Consider the following 24,470-nt stretch of genomic DNA (forward strand, 5'->3'; position numbering starts at 1 on the left):
CAGAATTTCTACCTCAGAGAGGGGTCTGGCGTCCTTCTCTCTCTTTCTCCCTCTCTCTCCCTCTTTTCCATAATAACTCTTTGCTAAAAATTCTTCCCTATACTTTGAATAAGACACAATGAACAGGCAATTCAGTTCCAGGTCTGGGGGTGGGGTCAGGGTCTCCCGCGGCTACAGTTCTTCGACTGCTGCCATTCCTGGAGGGACAAAAGGCAGCTTCACCTCAGTTTCTTTATCCCGGGCTGGGAGAAGCAGTGGAGGGCTAGGGGGTGGCTTTGGGAGCAGAAGCCTATACAGCCTAGGAGTTAACAAAAGCAGGTCCATTAGTCATGGTACAGGTGGAATTGGAGGCTTCTGGGGTGGTGGAATGAGTAGTGGTGGTGGGTTTGGTGCAGGTGGGTTTGGTGGTGGAGGATTTTCAGTTGGGGGGTATGGAGCTGGAGGTAGTTCCTTTGCAGGCTTTGGTGGCGGTGCATCAGGAATGGGGGGCTTTGGTGGTGGTCCACGGATGGGCTTAATAGTTCCTCCTGGGGGCATCCAGCAAGTGACCGTCAACTCCAACCTCCTGTCACCACTCAACTTAGAGATTGACCCCGAGATCCAAAAAGTGCGTGTGCATGAAAGGGAGCAGATCAAATCCCTCAACAACAAGTTTGCATCCTTCATTGACAAGGTGAGTCAATTGAACGCAACATTGTGGTAGAGTTTGCAGGAAAGGGATGGGCCGCTGAAAGCAGATTGCAGGCATCATTCTTCCCAACCAAGGTTTCAGTCTGCCTACCTCCGTGGTTTCCCACAAACCATGTCTGGAATTGTAGATTCTTAGATGCCACGAATCTCTTTCACAGGACTACATTTCCCAGAGTCCCATGGGAAGAGGGAATGACTTTTAAAGCATAGGGTGGGTTTGCCTGCTGCTGCTTCTTCTCCAGCTGTTTGCCTTATTAAAGCAGCCGCCACACCCCATCCCCATTAACAAACCTTAGGATAAGGTTGTGGGCCTTATTTTGAGTAGAAGACATTTTCGAGCCTGGGTCACCATTATATGCAAGAGCATTTATGTTCATGTTCATAGATGTTATGGATTTAGATCAGGGTAGTCAATGTGGTATCCTCCACATCATGGGTAGGCAAACTAAGGCCCAGGGGCCAGATCCAGCCCCATCACCTTCTTAATCTGGCCCCTGGACACTCCAGGAATCAGTGTGTTTTTACATGAGTAGAATGTGTGCTTTTATTTAAAATGCACCTCTGGGTTATTTGTGGGGCATAGGAATTCACTCTTTTTCTTTCTTTCCAAAATATAGTCCGCCCCCCCCCACAAGGTCTGAGGGACAGTGGACTGGCCCCCTGCTGAAAAAGTTTGCTGACCCCTGCTCCACATGTTGTGGCCTGCAACTCCCACCAGCCACCTATCCATTGGCTATGCTGGCTGAGAATGATGAGCACTGCACTGGAAACCCTGATTAAGATTATGAGTTGCCAGCCTGTAGCATGGGGAGGGACAGAAGTAGCAGGACTTTCTTGTGACACTCCTGGAGAGAAGCAGAATGGCCTGTGAGCCTGGCTATGCTATAAAGGCTAGCCTACATTCTTGACTGGCTCTCCCATGTTGTGCTGTTGCTTGTTCTCCTGCTCAGTAGATCAGAGGCAAAACACCCCAAAGTTGCCTATATACTATAGTGCACACTACTAGGATGTTATGTAATACATTGGGCTTGACTTTTTGGTAGAATTGCTACCTTTTCAGCTTTCAACTAGCCACTTAAGTTGTGTCTAACAGAACCTTTATGTGATATTTTAGCTGGTGAAAATACTCCCCCCTCCCAGGCTGCCAAAACTAAATTTTTGCTTGCAAAGCTGCTGTTCAAAGGCACAAGCAAAGGCACATCTGTTTTGCCACCGTCAGCTGGCAACCTGGGTCACTCAGTGCTCTCAACAGCACAGCTATTTTAGGACTAGGAGGGGGTAGATTGATATGAAAGTAGCATACAGGTTGACTCCTCGTAAGTAAAGAGTCTCCAAGAAGATTCTGGAGGCAAAGGCATGCTCATTTTAAGACTGTCATATTTTGGTGAAGAACAAGCTGCTGTCACAGGTAGAAGACCAGTCCAGGAATGGGGAGGAGGCATGTTTTTGGTCATTTGGCAGTACTATTTATGGGACTCTTGTTGGAAAGGCTGGCTGCTATTGATTTAGAATCATGTTTCACAAAAAGGAGGGTACCAAATTCCCTTTATAGGTAGCAATGATGATTAGCTGAAGCTTATCTTTGATGTAGGAGGCCTCAGGATTCCACCAACACAAGCAAAGGCAAGATTCCTGGATCCTACTTATGATGTGTTGAGAGAGATGCTGGTACAGCAGAGAGGCCAGGAGTGCGAGCCAGAAAAATCCCAATTCTAGTTTCATCTCAGAGAGGTGGATTTAGGCAAGCCTCCATCGCCAGCCTCCGTTGCTACAGCAAAATGTTGATAATAATAATACTGGTCTGCCTTACAGGAGTGCTGTAAGTGCTTTGAAAACTTGAAACATTCAAGGGTATGCACAGCAATTTAAGCCATTCCCTGGGTGTTTTGCATTCATTCAAATATGTGTATCTCCAGGGACTTTGATGATTCGTTGAAGAGTGCATCTAATCCTCATTGGTCAGTATGTAATAAGGACTGGGCTCTGGTTCCAGTATGCTTTTGACTCAGTTTATAGTTGTAATGATATGAGTTTACATACCATGGGTCTCTTGATGGGTTTCAGGTACGGTTTCTGGAGCAACAGAATAAGGTTCTAGAGACCAAATGGGACCTACTACAGCAACACAGCAGCACAGGTACTAAGATCAACATTGAGCCAATGTTCGAGGCTTACATCGCTAATCTCAGGAGACAGCTGGATACCCTGACTGGTGATCGTGGGAGGCTGGATGGAGAACTCAGAAATGTGCAGGATCAGGTCGAAGACTTTAGAAAGAGGTGAGTGAGCCATGAGGGCCTACTTGGGTAAGAAGACTCAGCATACTCATTGATGCAGCAGAATAGTAAAGGGACCCCTGAGCATTAGGTCCAGTCGTGACCGACTCTGGGGTTGCGGCGCTCATCTTGCTTTACTGGCCGAGGGAGCCAGCGTACAGCTTCCGGGTCATGTGGCCAGCATGACTAAGCCGCTTCTGGCAAACCAGAGCAGCGCACGGAAACGCCGTTTACCTTCCCGCCAGAGCGGTTCCTATTTATCTACTTGCAATTTGACGTGCTTTTGAATTGCTAGGTTGGCAGGAGCAGGGACCCAGCAACTGTAGCTCACCCTGTCGCAGGGATTTGAACCGCCGACCTTCTGATCAGCAAGCCCTAGGCTCTGTGGTTTAACCCACCTTGAAAAGGTGGCATAGACAGTACCATTTCAGACTGCAGGAGTGTGTGTGTGTGTGATCCCATTTTTAATGCCCCCCTTAATATAAACCAAAACAAATCTTCCTGGAAGTAGAAAATGAGCATGTAATTATGAAAAGTAGCATAGCCTGGCTCTCTAGATCATCATCATCATCATCATCATCAAACCTTTTATTGGCATCACATCCAAACATCCAAAACAGATCAACACAGAATTACCACTTCCCCAGTGGCACAAAACATTTGCTAAAAGAAAGGAGGCAGAGCAGTCTATCGTCACATCTCTAGGTCTCCAGGGAGATCAGACGTCTGCTGTGTATTTCAACGACAAAAAACCAAATAGAGATATTTAGCCACTAATTTGATGAGCTCCTGATCAGGCGCTCTATATGCGGTGTTTATTTTCTGCTTGCAAGGAGGCTGTTGTTTTTTAATGTAGGGACTGGGAGCATTTTTTTTTCCAAAAAAAGAATTCTGTTCCTGCTGTCTAAAATGGGGAGAGTGCCTCAAGAGAAGCCCATAGGCTTCTGGTTGGCCACTGTGAGAGAAGGATGTTGGACTAGATCAGCGATTGGTCTGATCCAACAGGCTCCTCTCAAGTGGCAAATTCCATCCTACTGCCATCTCAGGTCTCTGATGAGCTCAGTGGTCTGTCATGTGTCAATCCAGCACTAGGAATGAGCTGAAGATGCAATCTAGATGTTTTCTGGCCTCATAGCAATGCTATCTTCTTTTCTTGGCATGGATTCCACCTTGTGGTTTAGGCTGGAGAAGTTTTCATTGCATATTAAAGAAATGAGGGCATTTAAAGCAAGTATTTACAGGATCATAAAATGCAGCTTGGCTCACAAAAAGAGCCATAAAAACGTGCAGCAGCAAATTCTGTCATATATATTCATGACTCTTTGGGCTGTTGAAAAGTGTGTTGGTAGAAAAACACTGTAGAAACTTAGGGGCACAACTGCTTTAAAGGCAAGTGGGACTAAGGCACTTGAGACAGACTTTTAGGACCCCCACACAGATGGGATAGTCATTATCCTCTGACTTGGCTGATTTGAAGTATATTTTTGTATGCACTCCCTCACATATACGCAGCACACACAGATGGCCATGCATGCTGCTTGCATGCCTACAGCAAAACCCAACAAGTGTAATCTAGGCCCCATCTGCACTATACCTTTAAAGCACCATTATCAACAGCAGCAAGGATACTTGTCGCCAAATACTGGAAAACGCAAGATTTGCCCACGCTGGAAGAATGGCAGATGCAACTGATGGACTACATGGAGCTAGCAGAAATGACTGGCAGAATCCGAGACCTGGGAGAGGAAGCAGTGGAAGAGGATTGGAAGAAATTCAAGGACTACCTACAAAAACACTGTAAATTATATGAGTGCTAAGAAGGATGAGAGATTTGAAAATAACAGGGCACCATAAAGTTTGGTGAAAAGTTTATGAGATTGAGTGAACCTTATGAGAAAAATAAATTTTGAATAAATATAATGGTAAAATTAGGCACCTAAGACCTAGATAAAAATATTCAAAGTTAGGGACAAAATATTGGAAATGTGTACAATAAGAATGGAAATAAGGAGATAAGTTGCTGGCTAAAGTTTTATAAATTTGGAACGTAGGAGCGAGAGACGTGAGGAAGTCCAAAAATGAAGGAAAGATGGTTATTACAAGGTGTTAAATTTTCTTTTCTGTTTGTTTTTTGTTTATTCTGTGTTTTCTCTTTATTGTATTAATAAAACTCTTAATAATTTTTTTTTTTAAAAAAAGATTTTATACACCGGATCCGATGCCCCTGTGACAGGAGGAATGAAAAAAAAAAAAAAAACAAAAAACAAAAAACAATAAAATGTAAAGCACCATTATCCCACTTTAAACAGTCATAACCAGGTACCCCAAACTCGGCCCTCCAGATGTTTTGGGACTACAACTTCCATCATCCCTAGCTAACAGGACCAGTGGTCAGGGATGTTGGGAATTGTAGTCCTAAACATATGGAGGGGTGAGTTTGGGGATGCCTGGTTATAACTTCACCCCCTAGAATCCTGGGAATTGTAGTTTGTTAAAGAGCTGTAGTTTGCAGAGAGTTGTTAGCAGATGTTTTACTTCCCTTACGGGGTGCAGTTCCCAGGAAGAGGGATGGACTGTGAATTGTATCCCTTTGAGGGGAATAGGGGTGTCTCCTAATAACTCTCAGTGAAATTTACTTCTGTGTAATGCATTTAACACTAGTATGTAAAGGTGCAACTAACCTACTCATCTGGACCAGAATCGCATCAAAGGAGGGAACCATTTTCTTTCTATTCTTCCTCTCTCTCAGTTCTCCTTGCTCTCAGAATAATCCAAATCTCTTTCTTCTCTTAATAGATATGAAGATGAAATTAACAAGCGCACTGCGGCTGAAAATGAGTTTGTTGGCATCAAGAAGGTGACTTTTTTTTTTTTTTTTTAAAAAGCAGCAATAAGTAGGAGTCTTATAGGGAAATAGCATTTTGTCTCAGCTCTTAGAGGAATCCAGATTAAATGAGTTTCAAATTCCAGCTCAGCTGACTGTTTCCCAAATAGTTGCCTACTGGCTTTATTATTATCAATAATCAATGAAAGGAAGATGTAGTCAACTGATTGAGGCTGCAATTCTATACCCACTTACCTCAAAGCAAGCATTATTGACCTCCATGGGTCTTACTTCTGAGTAGATATGTAGGACACTTGGCTCTGAGTCAGGGGGCCCTTGGTTCAAACCTTTGCAATGTAAGGCTAATAGTACTGACCTTCTTTACAGATTTATTGTGACAAATAGTGAAATAACATATGTGAAGCTCTGCATATGCTTTAGCATGGCTAATAGGAGCCTCCATAATACAGAAGAAGCACATAAGTGGATCACCACTTCTAGGGGGCAAACAGCATTGCCTTGCGTGTCGAGGTCCCCAGGGCCACCCCAATAACTCACACATCACACCAATTTTTTTGTTTAAGGTTTTTGGCATAATTTTGGCCACAACTTTATTAAATTACAAACATGTGAGTGGTTGCTTAGGCATTGGTTGCGACTATCTGCCCCCACCGTGGGGGACAGACTGACATTCCGCACGCCTGCGAAAGGCAGAAAAGGGGAATACACTTGGGGGTAGCGACGGAGCAGGGAACCTGCCCTCAGCCCTCCCCAAATGCAGCCAGGGGCTCTTGCAGTGGCCCGAGCCCCCTTGACAGGGTGGACAAGCAATAGTTAGCCCCCGATTCCTTTAATGGAATCCCTTGCAGCAGCAGCATTAGAGGGGCAGGCACAGCCAATCCATGCCCCTCCACCAACCAAACCATAAACCAATGCCTAACCGCAACCTTACAAGTTGTGATGATTTGCTACGCAGTAGGCAAAAACCAAATAGCCCCAGCCAATCAGCCAGATGGACAAAATTCCTACCAGGCCCCCGCTCCAAAGCAGACGACCCCATGACAGGCATAGCAAGGTCAACGCAAAAAACCCTATTCTAGGGAGGGGGGATGGGCAATCCAATGCACGGGTGAAAGAGGAAGCCCTAGCCTCTTGCAAGGAGTTTTAGCATTTCTGGCTGTCAATCAACAAATGGCAACATTAACTTCTTCCCAACAACAAGGGAAGCCCAATTGCATCAGTGGCCAATGATCAATTAGCCCGCCCCACAACTTTGGAGTGTCCTAGCGGCCCCCACCGCAACACGTGCTCTCCATGAAGGAGAACACGCTTTCTTTGTGTCCTGCTCATAAGCTTGCAGACGCATATTGGAAAATTATGCAGAACTTCATGGAAAACACGTGCTTTGGTTGAAGGAGGTCCCTTAAAGTATCTTTAAGGTTTTCTAATGCCCCCGGGAAAGTCCTCTACCAAGTTGGCTGCTAGTCAGAGTTACTGGGCTGAGCACCAACAGCTGTCTATGGCTCCTAGCTTTGCTCTGGTCATGTAACACAAATTCAATGCATTTATTTCAGGATGTGGATGGTTCCTTCATGCACAAAATAGAGCTGCAAGCAAAAGGTGATAAACTGAGAGATGAAATCGACTTCTTGAGAGCCCTCTATGAGGCAGTAAGTGCTCAACTTTCTTGATTCAAAGAAATCAGAGTAATATGGACTCTGATAGGCTGTGTCCTCACTGCTGGAAGCCAAGTTACTTCTTGCAGAAAGGAGTGGGCTGACTCATGTGAGAAAGAGCACACGTAAAAGATGTTTCAGCTGAATAAGTTGAAAATGGGACATGTGACTGGCTCCTTGGCAGATTCTGGAGGACAACATTTCATAGGTCTGCTGGGGAGTTAAATGTGAGCCTTGGTCAGTCATTTTTGAACAGACCTAGAAATGATTCATAGGAGTTGTGAGTGAACTGCCCTCGATATTGCATTGATGGTGCTCTAAAATATTTGTTTTAGAGTTGGTTATCCCTCCATCAGTTCAAAGTGGTGTTAGGAATCAGAAATGGGATACTGCAGGACAGCAAGGGAGGCAAAATGAAAACAAAACCAGTTACTCCTATCAGGCAGAGCCTTGTTGTTGTTGCTTAGTCATTTAGTCATGTCCGACTTTTCGTGACCCCCTGGACCAGAGCACGCCAGGCACTTCTGTCTTCCACTGCCTCCCACAGTTTGGTCAAACTCATGCTGGTAGCTTCAAGAACACTGTCCAGCCATCTCGTCCTCTGTCGTCCCCTTCTCCCTGTGCCCTCCATCTTTCCCAACATCAGGGTCTTTTCCAGGGAGTCTTCTCTTCTCATGAGGTGGCCAAAGTATTGGAGCCTCAGCTTCAGGATCTGTCCTTCCAGTGAGCACTCAGGGCTGATTTCCTTAAGAATGGATAGGTTTGATCTTCTTGCAGTCCATGGGACTCTCAAGAGTCTCCTCTAGCCCCATAATTCAAAAGCATCAATTCTTTGGCGATCAGCCTTCTTTATGGTCCAGCTCTCACTTCCATACATCACTACTGGGAAAACCAAAGCCTTACAAAGGGACAAAATCTGGCAAGCATTAGACATAACCTGGGTTTTTTTTGGGGGGGGGGTTATTGGGTTGTTGTTTTTATTTTGATTATATGTTTTTATTTTGTTCTGTGAGACCTCTGGGTATAGGGTGGTATATAAAAATAAAAAAATAAAAATAAGATAACCCAGTTATTTTATGTGATGGGGAAAGCCCTATACATTCAAAGGAAAAGATCTGATAGGGAAACATGTATGCTCAGGAGTGCCCTTTGCATGTCACAACATAAACTCTGCTGTGGATCAGATGGTTCTTTATAGAACTGGATGGGGAACCTGTGTTTCTCCAGATGCTGGACTACAACTCCCATCATCCCTGCCCATTGGCTGGGGCTGATGGGAGCTGGAGTCCATCCACTTCTGGAGGTGCCACAGATTCCCCATCTCTGTTTCAGAGCTTTACTTTAAATGAAGGACAAAAAAGTTATTTAGAGTCTAGCCACAGAGTGAAGAATGTATGAGAGGGAAATTCTATGCAAGTTTATTTCAAAGTAAGTAAGTAAGTAAGTAAGTGGTACTAACTCCCAGGTAGGTAGGTAGGTGTGCATAGAATTTCATTGTGAGTCACATTTTATAATATGGCTGCCACACCCAGTATGCCTGAAACTAGTGGCTGTTCCACATGCTAGAGTGGTAAGAAATTAAGGTTGACATATATCCACAATTTCCCAGACACAGCCAGGATTTGGCCGCTGAAAAAAGTGTCTGTGCCAGAATCGCTGTAATGTCCAGGAAAATCCATAGGTATGGCAACCCATGTCAGAAGTGTAGAATTTGGCAAATTTCTTTCAAAAAAGCTCAAAAACTTTGGTGTCCGGATTTCCCCTTTTTGAAATATGGCAACCCTAAAGAAATAATTTCAGAATTATTATGTTTTTGGCGAGGGATGTTCCTCCTGCTATTTGAGAGCAGCTAAACTCCTCGATTCCATTTCAGATTTGAGGCTTGCCATACTGGGCTCACAACAAACATGAATGCGCAAAGGCCTCCTGCAGTTGGCACTGGTCAGTCATGTCACTGACCCATGCTGGTATGAGACTCATGACCAGGCATAGCAGGAACAGTGAGTCTGAAATGGCAGAGGTTTTTGCAGAATGTGCCACATGATGCTGAACTCTGCTAAGTCTCTTGTATAATTCTGTTGTATAATTCTACAATATCTCTAGTAGCAAGCCATATGGCCTGGGCCAACATGTGAGTGGTCCTCCAACCCCGCCTGTGTGGTTTATCTCCACACCACTGCCATCCATTGGCAGAAATGTTTGACAGCAGGATGGGCGATGAATCACATAGTGGAGGCCTGGTCTGTGTTTTGAGCTGGTTGCTGTTGTCGTTTAGTCGTTTAGTCGTGTCCAACTCTTCGTGACCCCATGGACCAGAGCACGCCAGGCACTCCTGTCTTCCACTGCCTCCTGCAGTTTGGTCAAACTTTGAGCTGGTACACACATTATAAAAGTTTCTATGTGGAACAACTGCCATGCAGAGGCGGAGAAAGATGGCCTCCCTGTGGTGGTCCCATCATGGAAAGTTTTTCTCATTTAGTCACTTCTTAAAAATTAAGTTTTTCACCCAGCTGTAATCCTAAAATCCCTGGGTAGGTTGTTGTTGTTGTTTAGCCGTTTAGCCATATCTGACTCTTCATGACCCCATGCACCAGAGCAGCCAGGCACTCCTGTCTTCCACTGCCTCCCACAGTTTGGTCAAACTCATGCTGGTGGCTTCGACAGCACTGTCCAACCATCTCATCCTCTGTCGTCCCTGTCTCCTTGTGCCCTCAATCTTTCCCAACATCAGGGTCTTTTCCAGGGAGTCTTCTCTTCTCATGAGGTGGGCAAAGTATTGGAGCCTCAGCTTCAGGATGTGTCCTTCCAGTGAGCACTCAGGGCTGATTTCCTTCAGAATGGATAGGTTTGATCTTCTTGCAGTCCATGGGACTCTCAAGAGTCTCCTCCAACACCATAATTCAAAAGCATTAATTCTTTGGCAATCAGCCTTTTTTATGGTCCAGCTCTCACTGGGATACTAAGAACTTATTTTTTCATGCAGGAACTGGCTCAGATCCACGGACAGATCAGCGACACCAGCGTGATCCTACAGATGGACAACAACCGAGATCTAGACCTCAACAGCATCATTGCTGAGGTGAAAGCACAGTATGAAGACATTGCTAACAGGAGCCGGGCCGAAGCAGAAGCTTGGTATCAAAGCAAGGTGAGACCTTCTGCAGACTTTATCTTTGGTGCTCAGCGACTAAGAGGCCTCTGATCCATATCTGGGCCCTATTTTTCAGTCAACAGAGAAGCCTGAGGCAAATGAAAACTAAGTTGAACTTGCAGACCAAAAATATTTTAAATCCAAAATGTTCCATTTTAATGGGAATATTTGCCAAATTGGATCTCAATTCCTACTTTCAAAATTGGAGTTGGCTCTGGAAGAGAGTAAAATCAACCACTGGTGGAAAGCCTCTGATAAGCAAAAGGCCTACTGCACCCAATAGCATTGCCATTCTTACTTGATATGAGAGCATCCCAGAAGCTCATAGGACCCTAGACATATTTCTTTATTGTACATTCATGATTAATTTTTGCTCATGGCGGCATGAGGGTGATTATATCTGCAATCCCACTTTCGATGACATTTGTGTCTGGAAAAAGTTTCAGGGTGAACATACTGCTTCAATTTCAACTGTTGCGTGTCCCATGGCTTCCTGTGGAAACCCTGTAACTTTTTGTGCCACAAATATTTGGGGCTCGTTTTTGTCCTGCCCCTCCAAATGCAATAACGTAGAACCATTGGAGAAGCATCACAGAAGGATGGTTGACTCAGTGACATGTTGCAGAATACACCCTTCTTTAAAAAGTGTGGAAGGATTCAAAGAGGCAGTGCAAGAAGAATCTTCTGGGTGGCAAGCCTATTATTCAGGTTGCCTAGCCTATTATTGTGGTTGTTGTTGTAGTATTTATTCATGTCCCACCTTTTTTCCTGGTGGAATGCAAGGCAGCTTACAGATAAAATCATGAATTGCTAAAAACATAGAAAAATAATAAACATTAATAGATTCAAAAGTATATAGATATATTAAAAAATTCAAGCATTTGCTACCAAGGAAGCTATCAAACCACTTATAATTATAATAAAAACAGCACGGCACCAGCACTTTCATTAAAAGCATCCCATTCTCAAAAGCCTATTGAAACAAGAGGGACAACAAGGAGGGACCCAGTCTCGCTTCTCCGAGGAGGGAGTTCCAGAGCCTAACCAAGCTGCCCTTTCCCAAATCCTAGAACTGGTACTGCTTAAAGTAGCTCAGTTACCGAAGAATGTGTTTCTGCACTGCAGTTTCAGGAACTTCAGAGTACAGCAGCTGGTCATGGTGATGACCTGAAGAGTACCAAGAACGAGATTGCAGAGCTGAATCGAATCATCCACAGACTGAAATCAGAAATTGATAACGTTAAGAAACAGGTGGGGACCATTTTAATATAGCAACGACTGAATCTATGGCATGTGTGTATTTCATCCCCCTCCTTTTTTTTCTTCTTTTTATTATTTATTCAATTTGTATTTTCTTGCAAGTTCAGGCTGGGTAGAGCCTTTGCTCAATGGCAGAACACATGGACGGTATGCACAAGGTTGCAGGTTCAATCTCTGGCATCTTGGTGATGCACATGGCGGGGAAATATGGGCTAGCATTTTGATGTCAGCGACATGGGGTGGGTGCTGCAAAAAACCTGTGTGCATGAGTAGTACTGATCCCACAATAAACACTCACCTGGAAGCAGCTACAGACAGCAGTTCCTGACAGTTGTCCACCACCCACCATTCTTCCATCCCAGATCTCTCTCACACTATAAACTTACTAAAACAGGAGCTAGAACCCTTCTCAAAAGTGTCATCAGGCCTAATATTTGTGGCTGCTGTTTGGTGCTCAGCTATAAACTGGGGAAAGCTGAGAAAATCTCAGTGGACACGGTGAAATTTATTTCTGTCCTGCTGCCACTTCTGCTTTTCCTCCTGAGACCCTTGATTGAAATAGCAGCAGAAGAGGAAAAAAGACAGGGGCTGTTATAGATTCACCTTCATGGCTGATAGTGGCTTTGGGGCTGTAATGGGAAATAGTTCAAGGTAACAAATCCTGCAACCCTGATTCAATTTGTGCCTACTTTTACTTTAGACTTGCATTTAACCAAAGGTTTTTATAGAGCCAGACATGGATCTCTCAGTCCACTGGGGGACGTCTGTTCATGCAGCGTGATACTAAAATAATGTATTGGTATTTGACACATCAAATCCATGCTAACTTAAGATATTTTAAGTTAGAACTGGGTGTATAATTCCAAACTACTCCTGAAAAGAATAGGTTTGGCCCTGTAAGTTACCTGGTTGGGAAACTGCCTAGGAATTGTATTGGGCAGCCCATATGAGTTCATTGGAGCAGGATTGTGTAAATAAATACATACATACATACAATAGGTAAAGGTAAAGAGACCCCTGAATGTTAGGTCCAGTCGCGGATGACTCTGGGGTTGCAGCACTCATCTCGCTTTATTGTCTAAGGGAGCTGGCGTACAGCTTCCGGGTCATGTGGCCAGCAGGACTAAGCCACTTCTGGTGAACCAGAGCAGTGCACGGAAACACCGTTTACCTTCCCGCCGGAGCGGTACCTATTTATCTACTTGCACTCTGACGCGCTTTCGAACTGCTAGGTTGACAGGAGCAGGGACCGAGCAACGTGAGCTCACCCTGTCACGGGGATTCGAACTGCCGACCTTCCGATTGGCAAGCCCTAGGCTCTGTGGCATATACCTCAGGGCCACCTGTGTCCCTATACATACCATAGATAGCCTTAATTATAGGGAGAGACAGAAAATAATCAAAATTCACAGAGGATTCTATGAGCTACACTTTAAATTGATTGCCTTTCAGTTTGATGTTTATCTGGACAGCAATCCAGACTATCACCTGGAATATTTAGACTGACCTCTTGAGAAACTTACAATGCCTACAGGTGACCCTTTCCATTCTGACACCGAAATGGGAACCAAGTTATGACTATGTGTTCAAGCGGAAAACTGCTATCACTTCATGAAAACAGGGTTAGGTGTCTCTGTGCTTCTTCTGCAGCAGATGTATGGAAAGAGCTGATTTGTGGCCAGTGGGCTCTTGAACTATCTACACGTAACACTGACAAGGCAATATTACATATTATGCTGTATGTAAAATAAGCACTTTAGGAAGTAGGAAGCTACAGTACTGACTTTCCTGATACCTGCTGCAGATTGCTCAGTTCCAGACAGCTATTGCTGATGCTGAACAGCGAGGGGAAATGGCCCTGAAAGATGCCAGAATGAAACTCACTGATCTTCAGCATGCCCTACAAAGTGCCAAGGATGAGCTGGCGCGCCTACTGCGGGATTACCAGGAGCTCATGAATGTCAAATTATCCCTGGATATTGAGATTGCTACATATAGAACTCTGCTGGAAGGAGAGGAATGCAGGTGGGTGCCATCTTGCGATGGTTTTATTTCATACCAGGTGCTGTAGCGTACTTTCGTTTGACACAACATGGCCAATGCCTGCATACTTGGGGTGTGAGTATCCATATTCAAATCTACACATATTTTAATACCCTAAAACTATACATTTGGCTTTGTATAACTATCAGATACCTTCAGCAAATATATGCCTGGTTAGTTTGTTCGCACCAGGGTGTGAAATGCTGCCAACGCACTCTTTGCCCTTCAGTGTTGCCTTAAGTCTCTGATCTTAGCCTCCCAGTTTCTCCTGCTTGCCCATTCTTTGATCGTGGGTTACGAAGACCATACTTGGGCCTGCCTCCTTTCTCTTTGGCTCCTCCTCCCATTGAGCTGATGTTTCCCCTGTCCCGCTTCCCCTCAGTCAGATCTTTGCTTCCTCCAACCATTATTCACAAGTCCAACTCACTTAGCATGCTCTCTCCCTTCAGCAATGCTAGCTCAGGATTCCCTGCTCCTTAGATGCCTGCCTCACTTTGGCTTCCTGCCCCTACCTGCCCTCTCTCACCTTCCACTCCCCTTCCTACCAGCAATATATACAGTGGTACCTCTGGTTAAGAACTTAATTCGTTCCGGAGAAGAAGAAGAAGAGTTTGGATTTGATATCCCGCCTTTCACTCCCCTTCAGGAGTCTCAAAGCAGCTAACATTCTCCTTTCCCTTCCTCCCCCACAACAAACACTCCGTTCTTAACCTGAAACTCTTCTTAACCTGAGGTACCACTTTAGCTATTGGGGCCTCCCGCTGCTGCCGCCATGCTATTTCTGTTCTCATCCTGAAGCAAAGTTCTTAACCCGAGGTACTACTTCTGGGTTAGCGGAGTCTGTAACCTGAAGCGTTTGTAACCTGAAGTGTTTGTAACCCGAGGTATCACTGTCCAGCAGCAGGAGGCCCCATTAGCTAAAGATGGTACCTCAGGTTAAGAACAGTTTCAGGTTAAGGAATGGACTTCCAGAATGAATTAAGTTCTTAACCTGAGGTACCACTGTACTCCCTCTTGCCCAGGGGAACCAGATACACAGATGCACACACACACACACACACACACACACACACACAGTTAATTTCTATATTTTTAATGGTTGTGTAGCAGAGGTTATGTTTGTAGAAGAGGCCTTTCTCTCTCATTCAAAAGTTTTCTCTTCTGTACAACAAAGGTTGTACAGGATTCTGTACAAAACAAATGCAAAAACTCTGTATTTGAATCTGGTCACCCTACTCCTGTACCTAAAACCTACGTGAGATATTTTGTGGCCTAATGGATAGCACACATTTCTGTGTGGGATGTGAAATATCTCGGCCTAGACTGATCCTTTCCCCACATTCCACCATACCATGCAGAATACTCCTGGACATGCTATGCCATCATGGTAGCTCAGAAAATACAGTGGTACCTCGGGTTAAGTACGTAATTCGTTCCGGAGGTCTGTACTTAACCTGAAACTGTTCTTAACCTGAAGCACCACTTTAGCAAATGGGGCCTCCTGCTGCTACTGCACCGCCAGGGCACGATTTCTGTTCTCAACCTGAAGCAAAGTTCTTAACCTGAAGCACTATTTCGGGGTTAGCGGAGTCTGTAACCTGAAGCGTATGTAACCTGAAGCGTATGTAAACCGTGGTACCACTGTAGTTAGAAGGGGGTTTCAAATGATAGGCATCAGCCAGTTTATAAACATAGAACATGGCATGATTCGCCCAGTTTGGGATTTTGCAAGAGAATTATTCAGGTGGTGGCACCCATTATTCCTGCTTTTTATTACATTTATTCATGTGGGCATTGAAACACAGATACATTTGCATGGCATTTATCCAATCATGTAAAATGTCTCATATATAATGGATCTCTTAGCCAATATCTATGTGCATACTTAGGAAGTATTGCCTGCTGTTGCACATCATAAGTAACATTGCATGCATATGTCATAGAATTTTGTGTTTCCACATGCATTTTATTTGCATTCATATTAGCTGAAGCAGCTTATAACATTGGGTGGATTTTAAAAATGCAAATGCATAATATATCCACAAATGTTTTACATGCATATAAGTAAGTCTGTGTTTGTTTATTAGTAGATGTGTATCTAATGCATTTTTTAAAAAACATAATGCTACTTAGAGACTATTCATAAAAGGAATCTCTGTTCATAAAAGGGTCTCTTAGCCCCTATCTTGGGTACGAAAGGCCTACTGACAGTTATGCAATGGTGAAAAACAGGTACTCTGTGCATGCTTAGAGGAACCTGCAACTTTATTATTATTTGCTTATGTGCCTAAGGCTGACGTCTGGCATTCAAAACAGATTCCAAGTACGACTCCTGCTGCTGGCTGGATAAGTCTCGATGAGTAAAAGGACCAGCCATTCATTTCTGGTCAAAGTGTTCCCACATATAAGCAGCTTCACCACTTGAGGGAGCTCTTTGGTGATTGCTCCATGGCTGAAGTTGCTTGGGTTATTAATTGGCCCCTGGGGGCAGGTTTTGCAACTGGGGAAGGGAGAGGGAGTGTGCATGGCAGTGTCAGGGGTGATTACATGGACTTGCACCATAGTCCCAGCCAGTGGCAAAATGTTTCCCATTGAGATCTAGCTAAACCGCACAATGACAGCAACCATGTAATGTAGACTATCTCAGAGGCAGAGCCCTGGTTCCACTAGTTCGACTGGTGTGTCCTCCACCCCAGGATTGTGAGAAATGGTTAAGCCTGAAGCTGGCAAACAACCCCAGAAACCACTGTCAGTCTTTCACTCTGAGGCTGCGATTGCAGAATTGCCAGAGGCAGGGATAATGAAACGGCTTAGGACCGCAGTAACTGGGGAAACAAAATGGTGTGAACTGCCCCTCTGCTTACCAAATCAGAGTCCCCATTTCTTCACAAGCCACTCCCCTTCATACGCCTCCAGGGGGCGGGTCCAAGGCCTTTTGTTTCCTGAGATGATAGACATGACACTGACTCCCTTCCCTAATTTGATGTACAGAAACCAATTGGACCAACAGTTGAATTGTATTTCAATGCTGGCTAGCCTCTATTACACCTGACAACTTAGCTTATTAGGAGTAGAGCAGTCTGTGTGGCAACAATCCCTACCTCTCAGTATTTGCTGGGAGAGCATGTTGAATTTTTCAAATTCCAGTTATGAGGGGTGCTACAAAGTTGTGGCATGACTTGGAAATTCAAAAAACATTCAGGTTAAATTAATAAAATTTAGTTTTACTTGGTAAAATTAAAAGTATGTAAAATTGCATAGGAAAAATTAAAAATGGTTGTCAGATACATGCATTATATAATATTATAGAATACATAATACACAATACGTAATATTAATTATATTATATTCTTGCTATTTATTCTTATTATTTCTATTCCCTGAGATTTTCAGAAGGTAAAATTAAAATTCTTTGGTTTTCTGAAAGCTTTTTCATCAAGTGTAGACTTACCAAGCTAAATGTTGTCCAAACACAAAAATAATAGCGGATTTGAATTCTTCACACCCAAAAACATACAGTGGAACCTCGGGTTACATACCAGCCTCCTCATCCTCCTTATGAATGCTTCGGGTAACGAGCTCCACTAACCCAGAAGTAGATGCCCCTAGTTGTGAACTTTGCCCCAGGATGCAAGTGGAAGTTGCACGCCAGTGGCACGGCGGCAGCGGGAGGCGCCATTAGCGAAAGCGCACCTCAAGTTAAGAACGGTTTTGGCTTAAGAACGGACCTCTGGAACAAATTAAGTTCGTAACTGGAGGTACCACTGTATTTTAAAGACTGCTCACTGAAAAACATTGCAAAATTATGTTTCACCCCCTAAAATGACACACCCTATTGTGGTTGCATCATCCTGGCCAATGGTTGGGCCGGCCCTGTGAGGCCTCCCACAAGCTCAAACCAAACCTGTGTCCCTTTCTCCCATTTAGTCAACATGTCAGAACAGCCATTTGGTTGAGGAAAAGGGCAATCTCACAGTCACTTCCTAGAGGCCCCCCGCTTTCAAGTCTTGGAGGACGGGATAGTTTGTCAGAATGTCAGGCACATGAATTCCTTTTAAAAGGGGGGAAATTCTCAAGGAACAATGTGCAGTTTCACCTGAGAGCAGTATCTCCTGTTCCTGTAGTGGCTCTAAAATATATTCTGAGTGGAAAGGTCTCTCTCTCCACTCACAGTATGTATGTTGAGGTGCTGGGCATTACTGTGAATTTGCAAATCATAAACCTATGGCCAGTACCATCTGGAAGGCTGTGAGTTGCCCATCTCTGCCTTAGGACTGCTGGGCCAGAGCAATGTGGAAACCTGCTATATGTAATTTTACACCAACAACCCAGGTTAGGGTGGAAGATGTTGCCTGCCATGACACCAGTGATGGACAACGGCAGGAAATGCTGCCTGATTAATCCTGGTAGTGTAAACGAACCATTGAGCCTCCCAGGCTATAGAATGGGGCCTTCCAGATGTTGCTGGACCACAGCTCCCATCATGCCTGATGCTCACTGGGAATGATGGGAGTTGGAGTCAATGATATTTGGAGGTCAAGAAGTTCCCCATCCTTGGTCTAAGGTATGCAGATGCATGACTGGGAACTAGAGGAGGGCTCTTTAGTAGGTTTTCTTGCAGGGAGTGACATGCAGCTCCTCTTGTCCTTGGATGGCAAGCTTCATTTACTAGGAAATCTCCTTTGTATGCAAGATACCAGGAGCCCTAACGTCCTCCATGTCTGATCTCCCCACTGAGTGACTAAAGTGCCAGGCAGAGTTTCTTGCTCTGTGTCTGGAAACTGTCCTTATGACTTCTTCTTGTTGTTGTTGTTTAGTTGTTTAGTCATGTCTGACTCTTCGTGACCCCATGGACCAGAGCACGCCAGGCACTTCTGTCTTCCACTGCCTCCTGCAGTTTGGTCAAACTCATGCTGCTAGCTTCGAGAACACTATCCAACCATCTCGTCCTCTGTCGTCCCCTTCTCCTTGTGCCCTCAATCTTTCCCAACATCAGGGTCTTTTCCAGGGAGTCTTCTTTTCTCATGAGGTGGCCAAAGTATTGGAGCCTCAGCTTCACAATCTGTCCTTCCAGTGAGCTCTCAGGGCCTATTTCCTTCAGAGTGGAGAGGTCTGATCTTCTTGCAGTCCATGGGACTCTCAAGAGTCTCCTCCAGCACCAGAATTCAAAAGCATCAATTCTTTGGCGATCAGCCTTCTTTATGGTCCAGCTCTCACTTCCATACATCACTACTGGGAAAACCATAGCTTTTATTATACGGACCTTATGACTTAGCAGACATATTTATTTTGCCTGGGCACTGTTTCATAGGATTCTACTGTGACACACCTTAATCATTTTGCTCAAAAGCATTTCATCCTTGAATGATTGGCTGACTTGCCTTCAATGTTTTTCTCTCACTAGGATGTCTGGAGAACTCACCACCCCTGTAAGCATGTGTAAGTATTTTAGTTATACTGCTTTTCACTGTGAATGTCCATGATACCACACTCTTTCCCATAGAATTTACCTCTGGGCTGAAGTTCCTGGGCTGAAGTTCTCCCAATCAAGAATTGTGCAGGGCTTCCGATGGCTCTTTTGAGAACTTCATAGAGTTGGGAAGAACGAAGGGACTGGGAAGCTTAGATGGGGTTCATCTGCTTTGTGTGCAGGAGGTCTCAGATTTCATCCTTAGCATCTCCAGATAGCAGATTAAGCTGAATTAAACTGAAATCCCACAGACCTTGGGAATATGGCTTGAACAGCTGAAAATGGGAGCTTCCATGTCCCAGATGAAGTATCTGCATTTCTACAATGGGTAAACTCTCTCTGTGTGGTTTGGACTTTCTAAACCTCTAGTAAGAGATGAAGAGAGGCTTTTGTTCTGGTGTGTCCTTGCCTCTCCCTGGGTAAAAAGTAATTTTTATACAGTTATCTACAGAAATAGATAACAGAATAGAAAGGAGCATGACAGTAACTTCCTGACAGTTAGAGCTGTTCAACAGTGGAATTTGCTGCCAAGGAGTGTGGTGGAGTCTCCTTCTTTGGAGGTCTTTAAGCAGAGGCTTGACAACCATATGTCAGAAGTGCTCTGGTGGTGTTTCCTGCTTGGCAAGGGGTTGGACTCGATGGCCCTTGTGGTCTCTTCCAACTCTATGATTCTATGATTCTATTCTATGATTCTATGATTCTATGATTCTAAGAGCTGCTGCCAGTCAATGTACTGAGCTAGGTGGAACAATGGTCTGACTTAATATAAAGCAGCTTCCTATGTTGCTATGAATCTCACATCCATACCATACATTTAAAGCATGTGGCTTCTTCTAAAGAACCTTGGGAAGTGCAGTTTTGTTGAGGTGCTGGGAACTTTTAGTTCGATGAGGGGTGAGCTACAGTTCCCAGGATTCTTTGGGGGAAGAAGCTATGTGTGTTAAATATGTTTTAAATGTATAGTGTGGTTTCTAACAGACGCCTTGCCACGTATCCCATCAAGAACCTCCAGGGAACAAAATTTCATAGCTTCCAAGTGGCCAACTTTGACTGAAGATAAAATAGTTTCCTTCCAGAAACCGAATACAGTCTGAAGGAGGGGTCCCTGCCTGTGGTGTCTGCACTCATCCCCTCTGATGACTGTAGTAAAGAGATTTTGTAGGTTTTTGTATTGTTTTAAAAATACTAAAACGTGTGGTTATGTGTACACCACTGACAGTGATGCTTCTTATATACCATACCTTGCCAAAGCCCCTTTCAGACTTTATACTCATATATATTTCTCTATAGGATCACTTTGGATGGAAACTTACTTTAAAAGTTTATTGGTACTATTGCGTCACCTCACATCTCAAACCAAAAGTTTGATGGTGATCTCTAGATGAAAATATATACACAGGAGAAGCCAGCGGTAGATGTTGTAATTATGAGTTAGCAAATACCCACAGGTTGACCAAAACGCATTAAGGTTACAACAGAGAGATCACATTTCTAGATACAATAAATGATGCCACCCTAGGAATAATCTAACTAGAAAGGAGGCAAGCCTTGAAGTAATCCTGAGTGCTGCCCGGGATCTGGTGAAAGATGTAGGTGTTCTCATACCGGCTAGTGCAAATAAGTCCAAGGGGATGCCTGTGTGGTTAGCAAGCAGAATCAAGGAATAAAAGCAGAATAAAAGGCAAGAAGGATTCTTTTGGGGAAATGTAAGCCTTGCCCAAATGAGGAATATAAAAAGGGGCACAAATTTTGGCGGGAACAAAAATGCAAGTTGACAAGAAGGCAGGTGAAAAAATAATAGTAATTTGAGAAGGGTATGTAAATAAGAATCATTAAAACTTATGATAAGTAATGTATCAGAGGCAGGGAAATAAATCAGAGGCAGGAAACAAGTTGGTTTGGCCTCTCAGTGGGGTGCTGAATTGGACAGATCTTCGGTCTGATTCAGCAGTGCTCAGTCCTGAAACAAATTTATATATTATATTTGTTTTATTGCATTTATACCCCATCTTTCCTCCAAAAAGCTCAAGGTGGTTTACTTGCTTCTCCCTTGACCCATTTTATTCTCATAGCCACCCTGTGGGTTAGGCTAGGCTGCGAGGCAGCGATGGGCCCAAGGTTACCCAGTGAGCTTTGCAGTGTTTTGCATGCCGTGGCATTCACTTGGAGAATTTCTCTGGAGCATCTTTCAGTAAAATGCCTTTTTTTTCTCCCCAGCGGTGATCAGCAGCTCTTCTACCATGGGTGGAAGCAGTTACGGCCTTGGCGGCAGTGGCGGCGGCCGAGTGAGCAGCGGAGGATTTTCCCTGGGAGGTGGTGGTGGAGGAGGAGGAGGTGGCAGCGGCAGTGGCAGCCTTAATCTCGGAATGGGTGGTGGCAGTGGCGGCGGTTATGGCATGAGCAGTGCGGTCACTGCAGGAGGGAGCAGTTACAGCTCTGGCTTTGGTGGGGGGCTGAGTTCAGGAGGGGGAGGGGGCTCCTCGAGTGTGAGATACAGCTCAACAACCTCATCATCAAGCAAGAAAGTAGTCAGATAAAAAGGAAAACAACTATGCTCACACAAGTGCAGCCACTTCTAGAAAATGTTCATATCTGTTCTAACTGCCCGCAGCAACACCCAGCCTCCAAGCTAGTTGTCCTTGACTCAATGATGGGAGAAATGGTCCCCCAAATGATTACACACAGAAATGCAGTGGATATTCATGAAGAATGCCTTTCCACAGTGCCCCCTAGCCTATAGATTCTGTTGTTTAAGGCTATATTTCCCAATTAACATCATCATTGTGGCTGCACAAACATCTAGACCTCATTGGAATAAATGAGAGCAAACTTGACCAGAGAGCAGCGCAACTCCCACTTTGTTTATCTTTTCCATTCAGTCCCTGTTTTACCGCTTCTCTCTGACACGGTTAACATTGGCTGCAGTGCAAGAATTCAGAACCACTTGCAGCGTGAATGAATCAAGGCACCCATATTAAATTGCATCAGCTGCTGTCTCTGTTCCAGTTGTTTGGGAGGGAGCGGGGACGGAACTGGCATGACAGTTTGAAATCTTTCAAAAAGTCCGACAAAACCAACAGGAAATTTACTTCCAATTTTGGGTATTATTTTTTTTCTCCATTGAAGGCAAATAATATAACACTTGGATCCCATTGTAATATTGCAATCATTTGGGGGCATGCTCCAACTGCAAAAAAATAAATAAAGCACTTTAATGCCCTGCTGATTTCAGTGAGAGAATTAAGGATGTAATTGAACTTTGCCCACTGAAATGAAAGTGGCTGATAAAATGCTTAATCTTTGGCTGGATTGTACTGCTTAAAAACAAAACAAAACAACACCCTAGAAAACTTGAGTATGTCAAAGAATGACATTTATTTTAGATCATAGCTTCACTTCAAAATACACATTTAAAATAAATCCCTACTTCTAATGACTTTGTTCTAAACTTTAGGCAGCAGCTGAATGTACAGTTACACACAGGGTTTTAGAATGTGTAACACTATGTGAATTGCAACCTTAATGTCTGTGTTTTTCCCTATGAAATTCCATTGCTCCATTTGCAGATTTGTGGACTGATCTCTCGGAGCATTGAGAAGTGTGGCATACAATGTATATCATCCTCCAGCCAAGGTGACACTGGGAATATCAAGTACCATTTTATATATTAAAATAATTTTGCCATAAAAGGCATCTGATATCCCCGTCAGTGCAATCTGATGCACATCTACTCAGAACTAAGCCCCATTATGTTCAGTAGGACTTACTGTTCTCTTGTACTCTTATGAATCCTGTACCCACTTGCCTGAGTGTAAGTCCCCTTGAACTCAGGGGTCTTTACTACAGAGTAGACATATTGCGGATTGCACTGTTCATTTATTTTGAATGATTGCAAACCACTTCTGACACCACGTGCCACAGGCACAGTCAAAACAGGGAATTGTTTAATGAACAAAAGGAGCAAGTGCACCAATCAATCAGTTTTGGTTCTTTTTTAATTTTCATGAGTACCCAGGACAATGATAGAGTTTGGCTTCATCAACCTCACAGTATTCATTCCAGTGTAGTGGTCTTTAGGTCACATACCACTTGCAGCTCCTAAGTGGAGCACATATTTGCCTTGGTTGGGTTGTTTTGCAAAGTGATGAATTTTACAAGTTTGAATAGAATTGACACACTGTTGAAGATTTTAAGGAATCCATAACTTAGCAAGCACATTCACCTTGATTGGTTTCTGTCTGCTAGTGCTTATTGTAAATAAAATTGCAGAGGCCTGTCCTTTTCTCACTGTTCATTTTTCTGCATGATCTTTATTGCCAATAAACTGCATTGTAATATTTCTTTCTTGCAAGTGTTTTTCTTAAAAAATAAAAATTTATAGTATAATGGAAGGATACTATGCAGCCCTGCAGAATTGCCTGGATCACATACAATCTGGGCAAGGAAGAGTCTAGTATAGGGAGCCTGTTGGGTCTCTGGTGAGACCAGAACATACTACCACATGGAAATGCAGGAGTGAACTGAGCTCCTGTAAACGAGGGTGGCAGGAAATGTGGTTTTGTGTGTGTCTGTGTGTCTGTGGATGTGCTTTAAATGTATGATGCACACACAGTCAGAGTTTCAGAATTCAGTTAAGTCATCCCAGCTGAAGACGGCTAAAACTCAGAGTCAAATCACCTACTGAAGTTTATTAGATCAGTCGCAGCATCCCTAGTGCCATGGGCCACATGACAAAAGAAAGCTCAACTCCAGTATAGTCTGATGAAGCATGGAAAGATTACTACTGCCCCTATATCTATGTGCATATATTAAGAAGGAAGTTACATTGAGATTGTATTTGGTAATGCCAACTAAGAATAGGACACAGACTTACACCTTGATGCCAATTAGGGTTGTTCCGATGTAAGACTCATTGAGCCCAAGGGGCCTCACTCCCAAAGAAGTATGGAAAAGATTGAAATACTTATTGTGGAGGACATCAAATGATGGCCAGGCTGACAATACAATTTATGTTGCTGTCATTTGCAGTGTTAGCATGTTGTTGTTGTTGTTTAGTTGTTTAGTTGTGTCCCCCTGGACC

General features: G+C 43.9%; 1 protein-coding gene and 3 long non-coding RNA genes across 4 annotated transcripts in view; 1 reads left to right on the forward strand and 3 right to left on the reverse strand.

Annotated features, from left to right (window-relative positions):
• LOC309331990 (keratin, type II cytoskeletal 6A-like) lies at nt 1-23,727 on the forward strand. The gene is made up of 9 exons (XM_081844584.1): nt 1-673; nt 2,755-2,969; nt 5,763-5,823; nt 7,365-7,460; nt 10,450-10,614; nt 11,743-11,868; nt 13,682-13,902; nt 19,325-19,359; nt 21,608-23,727. The coding sequence occupies exons 1-9, from the start codon at nt 119-121 to the stop codon at nt 21,925-21,927; spliced, it is 1,794 nt and encodes a 597-aa protein (XP_081700710.1). The 5' UTR covers nt 1-118; the 3' UTR covers nt 21,928-23,727.
• The window catches only part of LOC309332441, a 158,015-nt gene that overhangs the window by 27,253 nt on the left and 106,292 nt on the right, over nt 1-24,470 (reverse strand). The window lies entirely within an intron of this gene.
• On the reverse strand, nt 3,851-5,756 carry LOC309332446. The gene is made up of 2 exons (XR_014152081.1): nt 5,239-5,756; nt 3,851-4,554 (listed from the first exon to the last, which is right to left on the reverse strand). It is a non-coding gene; the product is annotated as an uncharacterized lncRNA (long non-coding RNA).
• Nucleotides 23,378-24,431, reverse strand: LOC309332408. Its single transcript, XR_014152069.1, has 2 exons — nt 23,473-24,431; nt 23,378-23,433 (listed from the first exon to the last, which is right to left on the reverse strand). It is a non-coding gene; the product is annotated as an uncharacterized lncRNA (long non-coding RNA).

The sequence above is a fragment of the Podarcis erhardii genome (assembly GCF_964252035.2).
Source record: "Podarcis erhardii genome assembly, chromosome: 2".
Taxonomy (NCBI): Eukaryota; Metazoa; Chordata; class Lepidosauria; order Squamata; family Lacertidae; genus Podarcis; species Podarcis erhardii.

Excerpts from the sequence above, each read along its gene's own strand:
- LOC309331990 (XM_081844584.1), top strand. The coding sequence starts at position 119 with ATGAACAGGCAATTCAGTTCCAGGTCTGGGGGTGGGGTCAGGGTCTCC. Across the intron at positions 5,824-7,364 it reads AGTTTGTTGGCATCAAGAAG|GATGTGGATGGTTCCTTCAT; the intron begins GTGACTTTTTTT and ends CATTTATTTCAG. Across the intron at positions 13,903-19,324 it reads CTGGAAGGAGAGGAATGCAG|GATGTCTGGAGAACTCACCA; the intron begins GTGGGTGCCATC and ends TTCTCTCACTAG.